Raw genomic sequence first — 9,918 nt, 5'->3', positions numbered from 1 at the left:
ATGTTCAAAAGATTTTCCTCTTTCAGCCTCCCGAGTAGCTGGGATTACAGGCGCCCACCACCACGCCCAGCTAATTTTTGTATTTTTACTAGAGACAGGGTTTCACCATGTTGGCCAGGATGGTCTTGAACTCCTGACCTTGTGATCCGCCCACCTCAGCCTCCCAAAGTGCTGGGATTACAGGTGTGAGCCACCGCGCCCAGCCTGTACTACGTTTTCATTGGCACACACAGAGTACACACATATAGTACCCATATACAGTAAACAGTATAACATACTGTACAGTTCCCACAGTAAACACATACACTACTCTGCACACATACTGTACACCCTACAGTACAGCAATACAAATAAAGTGAAAAAGTTCAAAGATGGAGCATCCTAAGTTTTATAAAAATATCAACTAAAATCTTATGGTTGATGGAGCTGCACAATGTGGTTAAACCTCTCGACCTTGGCTTTTCCCACAGAAACCAGGGGAAGGGTGAGTGAAATTTATTCTGCAGAAGAGGAAGAGGGTGGCAGGTCAACCTCTGGCATTTCTACCTTAGGAGTCTGGCTCTTGACACTTGTTGAAGGAGTGGGCAATCTCCCCTCCCAAACTGGCTTGAGAAATTGCATTAGCCTTGCCTGCTTGGCTTTTCTGCTTGAAATCTTTAAGCATCTCAGTATAAGGGGCAAACGCAGTGGAGGCCAGGCGTTTAAATTTGAGGCTTCCATCAAGCATAGGGTCACACTCTTCCATGTCACTAAAAATTTTTTCCAAGGCAGAACTCCATTCTGATATTTTGGCTGCTGTGAGAGGGACAATTCTGGAAGTCTTGGGCCGACTTTCATGGCCATCCTCTTCATCAACTCCAATGCCTTGTTCTGCCATCTCATCCAGGTCTTCGTTGGTTGGTTCCACTGCCTTCTCTGCCAAAATTTACTCCACATCTCCTTCCTTCATGTCATCAAAGCCCTCTCCACTTATCTGCTGTGCCATATGCATTATGTCTCTGACAGTGTTCTTTATATTTTCTGTAACACCTTCAAAGCCTTCAAAATTCTCCACGCAGTCTGGCCAAACATTTTCCCAACAGTTAGCCTGACCAATGCTCTCCCAGGCTGTGCCGACATAATCAATAACGTTCCGTATAGTGACCGACTTCCAATAGTCCAGCATGGTGGTTTCCTTGTTGGTCCTGAGAGCCTCGCAGGCCTTCATATAAAGCTCCCTTGTGTAGTGTGCCTTGAATGCTTTTATTATGCCCTGATTGAGGGGTTGGATGAGAGACTTAGTGTTTGGGGGCATAAAAAGAACTTCTATGTTGGCGTGTGCATTTTCGAGTTCTTTGCAGCAATGGATTGTAGCATTATCCAAAATTAACAAAACCTTGAAGGTGCCCGGCGCGGTGGCTCTCGCCTGTAATCCCAGCACTTTGGGAGGCCCAGGCGGGCGGATCATGAGGTCAGGAGATCGAGACCATCCTGGCTAACAGGGTGAAACCCTGTCTCTACTGAAAATACAAAAAATTATCTGGGCGTGATGGCGGGCGCCTGTAGTCCCAGCTACTCGGGAGGCTGAGGCAGGAGAATGGCGTGAACCCGGGAGGCGGAGCTTGCAGTGAGCAGAGATAACGCCACTGCACTCCAGCCTGGGCGACAGAGCAAGACTGTTTCAAAACCAAACTAAACCAAAACAAACCCAAACAAACAAAAAACAAAACAAAACAAAAACCTTGAAGGCAAGGTTTCTGCCCTGGAGACAGTGTTCAGCTTCTGGGATGAAGCAGTTGTGGAACCAGACATCATCCACACTTTTTTGTTCCACTTCCAATGGACTGGCAGATGGTTCACGTATTTCCCGTTAAGTGCTTGTGGATTTTGGGTTCTGTACACCATTAGGGGTTTGCACTTAAAGTCGCCCCTGGCATTGGCGCACAATAACAAGGGTGCATGATCCTGGCATGATTTGAAGCCAGGGGCTTTGGAGCCGTTTGCATTATATAGGTTCGTTTGCCAACATCCTTGTAAAATAAGCCAGTCTCATCCGCATTGAAAACCTGCTCTTCCACATAACCCTTTTCCTGTATAACACTTAGCAAGTATTTTCAAAATTCTTCCGCAGCTTCCTGATCTGCAGAACTCGCCTCACCTGCAAGTTTAACATTTTTCACCCCGTATCGCCTTTTGAAACGCGCGAGCCAGCCAGCACTCGCCGAGAACGGCTTAGCATTTCTCTGACCCTGGGTAACGTGACCACAGATATCTTTGGCTTTCAGCCTCACAACAATGCTGTCCACTATGTTTTGTTTTTTTTTTATCGATCGACGTCTCATGAATCCACAAATTTAGCCGCTTTTCCATCTTTTCCATAGCTTCATCACGCACAATGGAGGTCACTTCAGCACTATCCGGAGCGGTCTCACGGACAGATCGGTGAATTTCCTTTTCCTTTTTCTTGATGTACCGGACTGTCAACTCGTTAACATTGAGCTCATGGCCAACAGCACTGTAACTCATGCCTGATTGGAGCTTATCCAACACGCGAACTTTCTCCGTAAGGCACATCACGGTCTTCTTTCGCTTAGGAACACTGGGCAGAGCTTCAGCACTACGCTTGGCGGCCATTTTAAACAGCAAAACCACCCACAAAAAGCAGGAAAAAAAAGTGTCAGTAAACAGACTGCGGAAAGGACTCTTTGTTTACAGCACAGGAGCTGCAACTAGAAGGCGGCGCTTCTCCCTAGTTCAAACCTCAGCTGGGAACCTTACTTCCGCCAACTCCAAATTTTCACCCTCTGCGCATGCCCGGGAAGAACCCCAGAAAGTACCGTGATGATTGATTTTAGGGTTACAAATACATTTTAGCAAGTAAGTGAATTTGGCATTACGAATTAATGATTAATGAAGGTCACCTGTATTTCCATAGATATGTAATTTTATTTAAGCCGATTTATTATATTAAGGCGGCGAGGCAGCGCCGAAGACTACAAGTTCCAGCATGCACCGCGTCCGGGCGGGTTCGGGCTCCCAGCGAGGGCCTCAGGGACGCCAGTCCGGAGGCATCGGCCGGAAGTGTCGTAGGGCAATCACGTAGTACTCTCTGCGCATGTGCAAAGCTCTGTCGGGGCCGCCCTAGCTGCTGTCGCCGCCGCCGGGGCTCTATGGTCTCTCCCTAGAGCTTTGCTGTTGGAGGCAGCTGCTGCGGTCTTGCGAGTTTGACCAGCGTCGAGCGGCAGCAACATGGAGGAATTCGACTCCGAAGACTTCTCCACGTCGGAAGAGGACGAGGACTACGTGCCGTCGGGTGAGCGATTCCGCCTGAGGCGAGAAGCGGATTGCCCCGCCCCACGCCTCACGTGAGGCGCCCTCTGCCCCCGCGGGCGTCGGCCCCGTGGCCCAGGTGGTCCGGGGGGGCCCGTTCTCGAGCGTTCGCTCCCTCAGGCCCCTCATCCTCGGCCGCTGCGGCCCGTCGCGTGTGCGCGTGGCGATTCTGTGCTCCCCTCCCTTTGGGCAGCTCCGGCCGGCGCCCCCTCTTGCAGCGCGGGAACCGGCACATGGACACGGCCCCTGTCCCTAGGGACGCTGGTCGGTCAGCCCCGAAGGACACCGCTGCTTCAGAAGTCAGGGAGGCAGTCCGAGCGTTTGAGGTTTTCTTCAGCCGTGGCCCGAGAGAGCTGCTGGCCACCACCCCCGTCCAAGATAGAGCTGTCCGCTCTCCGCCTGGTTGTTAGAAAAGTTCTGATAGAAAGTTCCTCCTTTGATGCTTTTTGCCTCATTGTGACGTCCACCCATCCTCTCCTCTTAGAACTTTCTTTCCTTAGAGATCTCAACCCGAACGGGGCGAGAATGAATCTTACTGAAGAAACCTTCCTGTTCCCCCTTCTTGGTCTTCCCCAGACAAGTATCTTGAAAGTATCTTCTTGAAAGTATCTTCACCCATTCACATCTTCAGTTGAAAGACTAGGCAAACAAGAAACAAACTAACAAAACCCAACCCAGGAGTCGTCCCTATTCTCTTTGTTTTATTTTGTTCTGTTCTGTTTTATTTAAAGACAGGGTCTTGCTGTTGCCTAGGCTGGAGTGCAGTGACGCGATCTTGGCTCACTGCAACCTCAAACTCCTGGGCTCAAGCGATCCTCCCATCTCAGCCTCTGGAGTAGCTGGGACTACATACAGGTGCAGGCTGCCACGCCCGCTAATGTTTTAAAGTTTATTTTTGTTTGTTTGTAGATATGGCATCTTGCTATGTTGCCCAGGCTGCTCTCGAACTCGTGGGCTCAAGTGATCTCCCACCTCGGCCAACCAAAGTGCTGGGATTACAGGCATGAGCCACCGCGCCCCGGCTAGTGAAGTATTTCTAAAAGGCACGTTGAAAACTAGCCATTCCATTCCTGGCGCGGTGGCTCATGCTTGTAATCCCGACACTTTGAGAGGCCGAGGTGGGTGGATCACAAGGTCAGGAGATCGAGACCATCCTGGACAACATGGTAAAACCCCGTCTGTACTAAAAACACAAAAATTAGCTGGGCATGGTGGCACGCGCCTGTAGTCCCGGCTCCTCAGGAGGCTGGGGCAGGAGAATCGCTTGAACTCGGGTGGTGGAGGTTGCAGTGAGCCGAGATCACACCACTGCACTCCAGCCTGGGTGACAGAGCGAGACTCTGTCTCAAAAAAAAAAAAAAAAAAAAAAGCTAGCCAGTCCCATCGCCCCTCATCCCTATTTAATTTAATATTCCTCAGGAGAAAGTTCTTTCCACCTTTTGAATTTGGTGTTATATTTCTGTTGTCTATTGATTTAACCCATGTATAGTAGGTATCATTTTTAGTAGCCCCTGACCTCCTTCCCCTCACCCCAAACACACACACTTCCACCTTCGGGGCCTCCCCAACTCCCTAGTCTGCCGTTGAACCTGTGTCCAATTTTAGTTAGATCAGTATTCAGTGTTTTTTTTTCTTTTTTTTTTTTTTGAGGCAGTGTCTCACTCTGTTGCTCAGGCTGGAGTGCAGTGGTGCACTCTGCTTAATGCAGCCTCTGCCTTGCCGGTTCAAGCAGTTCTGCCTCAGCCTCCTAAGTAGGTGGGATTACAGGTGCCTGCCAGCACACCCGACCGATTTCCTTTTCTTTTTTTTTTTTTTTGAGACAAGAGTCTGGCTCTGTCGCCCAGGCTGGAGTGCAGTGGCGGGATCTCGTCTCACTGCAAGCTCTGCCTCGCGTGTTCACGCCATTCTCCTGCCTCAGCCTCCTGAGTAGCTGGGACTACAGGCGCCCGCCAGTACACCCGACTGATTTTTTTGTATTTTTAGTAGAGACGAAGTTTCACCATGTTGGCCAGGCTTGTTTCAAACTCCTGACCTCAAATGATCTGCCCGCCTCGGCCTCCCTAAGTGCTGGGATTACAGGCGTGAGCCACCGTGCCAGGCCCAGTGTTTTTTTTTTCTAATGACAGTGTGAATAAACATCATGTTGACAGCTGAACCGTATGTTATACAGATTACTTTTCCCGCACTTCTTGTTTTCTCTGGTGCTAATAATTGCCATTTTTTGTTGCTACTTAGCTGTCTATGTACTTAACTGCTGTAAACCAAAAATAAAATTCTAAGGCGCCCCCAACCATCTGAATGGACTTCCTCCTTAGCCAGGGCTCTTAACATTTAGCCTGAGAGACTGTTTTGGGCCATGATGGGACGTGGGGGCTGAACCTGACTCATTGTATGTCTCTGACATTAACATCGACGCAGACTTTAAGTCTGATAATAAACGTTTTGCAACCTATTCTCTCTGAAGCCTGTCAGCTAAAAGCTTCATCTATATGATAAAACTCTGTTCTCAGCCGAGCAGTGGCCCGAACCTATAATCCCATCACTTAGGGAGGCAGAGGCTGGTGGATCATTTGAGGTCAGGAGTTCAAGACCAGCCTGGCCAACGTGGTGTAACCCCATCTCTACTGAAAATATAAAAATTAGCCAAGCATGGTGACAGGCGCCTGTAATCCTAGCTACTGGGGAGGCTGAGGCACGAGATCTCTTGAACCCAAGAGGTGGGGGTTGCAGTGAGTCAAGATCGTGCTTCTGCACCCCAGCCTGGGTAACAGAGCAAGACTCCATTTAAAAAAAAAAAAGTGGCAAGGCACGGTGACTCACACCTTTAATCCCAGCACTTTGGGAGGCTGTGGTGGGCGGATTGCCTGAGGTCAGGAGTTCGAGACCAGTCTGGCCAACATAGTGAAACCCTGTCTCTACTAAAGATATAAAAAAAATAGCCGGGTATGGTGGCATGCGCCTGTAATCCCAGCTACTCGGGAGGCTGGGGCAGGGGAATTGCTTGAACCAGGGGCGTGGGGTTGCAGTGAGCCGAGATTGCGCCACTGCACTCCAGCCTGGGCAACAGAGTGAGACTCCCATCTCGAAAAAAACAAAAAAAACCCCTCTGGTCTCCACAACTTCTATCTTAACCCAGACATTCCTTTCTGTTTAGACAAACTCAACCTCTTGCCAACAAGAAAATTTTTAAATTTACCTGTAGCCTGGAAGCACTCCTACCCCCAGTTGTCCCATTTTAGTGGACCAAACCAGTATATTTCTCAAATGTATTTGATTGATGTCTTATGCCTCCCTAAAATATGGAAAACCAACCTGCACCCCAACCACCTTGGGCACGTACTCTCAGGACCTCTTGAGGGCTGCATCACGGGCTATGGTCTCATATCTGGCACAGAATAAGTCTCTTCAAATACTTGACAGAGTTTGACTCTTTTCGTCGACACTGCTAATTTGACTCTAAACTTTTAGAATTGTATAAATCATCTCCCAAAATATTTACATTGATTAGATTTTCACTTTAATCTTCTGAAACAGTCTTTGCCTTCTGGCCTCCACTTTGTCTTGGTTGCCTTCTATGAGTGCTCCAGTGTATTTACTTATTTATTTAGAGATAGAGTCTTGCTCTTGTCGCCCAGGCTGGAGTGCAGTAGCGTGATCTCGGCTCACTGCAACCTCCACCTCCCGGTTTGAGCGATTCTCTTGCCTCAGCCTCCCAAGTAGCTGGGATACAGGTGCCCACCACCACACCCAGCTAATTTTTGTGTTTTTAGTAGAGACGGGGTTTCACCATGTTGGCCAGGCTGATATTGAACTCCTGACCTCAGGTGATCCGCCCTCCTCAGCCTCCCAAACTGCTGGGATTATAGGCGTGAGCCACCATGCCCGGTCAGGAACATTCTTATGAGACCTTGAATGCCTGAAAATAACCATGCCCCTCAGGTGTAATTGATTGTCTGTTTAGTATAGAATTCTAGGTTGGAAATAATTTTCCATCAGAATTTTAAAGGTGTTGCTTCATTAGTTTCTAGATTCCCATGTTGCTGTTAATAAATGTTTTGTTACTGATTTCTGCTCAATGTATAAGATCTGTTTGTCTCCGGAAGCTGGTAGAATATTCTCTTTGTTCCCATTTTCTTTTTTCTTTTTTTTCGAGACAGACTCTGGCTCTGTTGTCCAGGCTAGAGTGCACTGGTGGCATCTAGGCTCCCTGCAACCTCCACCTCCCAGGTTTAAGCAACTCTCCCGCCTCAGCCTCCGGAGTGGCTGGGACTACAGGTGCATGCCACCACGCCTGGCTAATTTTTGTATTTTTATAGTAGAGACGGGATTTCACCATGTTAGCCAGCCTGGTCTCGAACTCCTGACCTCATGATCTGCCTGCCTCGGCCTCCCAAAGTGCTGGGATTACAGGCGTGAGCCTCTACGCCTGGCCTGTTCCCATTTTCTAATATATCACCATGATATATCTTGGTATGAGTGTTTTCAGCCATTTTGCTGAGCCTTCTGAGAACTTTTTTTTCCTATAATTTTTTTCCTTTTCCTTTCTTTCCTCTCTCACTCTTTCTCTTTTCTTTTCCTCTCTCACTCTTTCTCTTTTCTTTTCCTTTCCTTCCTTTCTTTTTTTTCTTTTTCTCCCTCTCCGCCTCAGCCTCTCGAGTAGCTGGGATACAGGCACGTGCCACCACACCTGGCTAATTTTTTTTTTGGATTTTAATAGAGACGGGGCTTCACCTTATTGGTCAAGATGGTCTCGATCTCCTGACCTTGTGATCCACTTGCCTCGGCCTCCCAAAGTGCTGGGATTACAGGTGTGAGCCACCGAGCCCCGCCAACTTTGAATATTTTTATAGCATTATGTTCTTTTGTAAATGCAGTATCAGCATTTAACATACAATTTTTAACTTACATACAATGAAATTTACTGTTTTCAATGTACCGTTCTCTGATTTTTGTTAAATTTTGCATTATGTTCTTTTGTAAATGCAGTATCAGCATTTAACATACAATTTTTAACTTACATACAATGAAATTTACTGTTTTCAATGTACCGTTCTCTGATTTTTGTTAAATGCCTAGCGTTGTGTAACCTCCACCAAAATGAACAGTTTCAAGCCACCAACCCTCTAAAAAAAAAAACAAATTCCCCCGCTACTCTTTGTAGTCAAACAACTCTCCCTCACCCCCGGCCCTTAGCCATTAGCAACCACTGGTCTGTTTTCCATCTTTATAGTTTTGCCTTTTTCAGAATATAATCTAAATGGAACCATAACAGTAGGCAGCTTTTTGTGTCTGGCTTCTTCTGCTTAGCATAATGCATTTGAGATTCACCTGTGTTGTTGCACATGTCAGTAATTAGCTCCTTCTGTTGTTGGGTGGTAGTCTATTATATGGATATACCACAGTTTATTCTGCATTTGAAGGACACTGGGTTGCTTCCAATTTTTTATGATTACAAATAAAGCTGTTTATAAATATTTACACACAGCTTTTTCTGTGAACATGGGTTTTCATTTCACTTGGGTCAATATCTAGGAGTGGGATTACTGGGTTTTGTAGTATGTGTATGTTTAACTTTACAAGAAGCTGCTAAATTTTTTTGTGGTGTGATTGCTGTTGGCAACAAGTTTGAGAGTTTGAGTTGCTCTTCATCCTCAACAACACTTGGGGTGGTCAGGTTTTTTTGTTTTTGTTTTTGTTTTAAATATTAGCTAATTTGGGGCTGGGCGCGGCGGCTCATGCCTGTAATCCCACCACTTTGGGAGGCCAAGGCAGGCAGATCACAAGGTCAGGAGTCCAAGACCAGCCTGGCCAATATGTTGAAACCCCGTCTCTACTAAAAAATACAAAGAATTAGCCGGGCGTGGTGGTGCACGCCTGTAGTCCCAGCTACTCGGGAGGATGAGGAAGGAGAATCACTTAAACCCAGGAGGCGGAGGTTGCAGTGAGCCGGAATTGTGCCACTGCACTCCATCCTGGGCAAGAGAGCGAGACACTGTCTCGGAAAAAAGAAAAAAAATTAGCTAATTTCTCCTTTAGTTTGCATTTCCCTAAGGATGTGGATTCTCTTTTCATGTTCCTATTTGCCATCATTTTATCTTCTTTGGTGTGTCTTTTGAATTCTTTGTCCATTTAAAACATTGGGTTGTTTTCAGTTTTGGAATTGTGTATTCTGGATATAGTCCTTTGTCAGATATTTGTTTTGTTTTTTTTTTTTGAGACAGTCTCACTGTCCCCCAGGCTGGAGTACAGTGGCATAATCTTGGCTCACCACAACCTCCACCTCCTGGGTTCAAGCGATTCTCCTGCCTCAGCCTCCCGAGTAGCTGGGATTACAAGCACTCGCCACCACACCCAGCTAATTTTTGTATTTTTAGTAGAGATGGGGTTTCACCATGTTTGCCAGGCTGGTCTCCAACTCCCAACCTCAAGTGATCCACCCACCTTGGCCTCCCAAAGTGCTGGGAGTACAGGTGTAAGTCACTGCGCCCGGCTGCTTTGTCAGATATTTGTTTTGCAGTGTTTTGTCTCTGTGCTTGTCTTTTCATTCTCTTAATAGTGTTTGCACAGCAATTTATTTTTGGTGTTTTTTTGAAACAGAGTCTTGCTCTG

At 47.2% G+C, this 9,918-nt stretch overlaps 1 protein-coding gene across 2 annotated transcripts in view; it reads left to right on the top strand.

Annotated features, from left to right (window-relative positions):
• The first annotated feature begins 3,045 nt into the window (after window positions 1–3,045).
• CFDP1 (craniofacial development protein 1) overlaps window positions 3,046–9,918 on the top strand; it is a 136,964-nt gene continuing 130,091 nt past the window's right edge. For both annotated transcript variants that reach the window (XM_002826649.5, XM_063717775.1), the window contains exon 1: window positions 3,046–3,292. In XM_002826649.5, coding sequence (XP_002826695.1) covers window positions 3,229–3,292 — 64 coding nt within the window. In that variant the 5' untranslated portion in view covers window positions 3,046–3,228. The remainder of the gene's footprint in view (window positions 3,293–9,918) is intronic.

Source organism: Pongo abelii, chromosome 18 (assembly GCF_028885655.2).
Source record: "Pongo abelii isolate AG06213 chromosome 18, NHGRI_mPonAbe1-v2.0_pri, whole genome shotgun sequence".
Lineage (NCBI taxonomy): Eukaryota > Metazoa > Chordata > Mammalia > Primates > Hominidae > Pongo > Pongo abelii.
The sequence above is the reverse complement of the archived record's forward strand: the minus strand, read 5'-3'. Positions and strand labels throughout refer to the sequence as shown.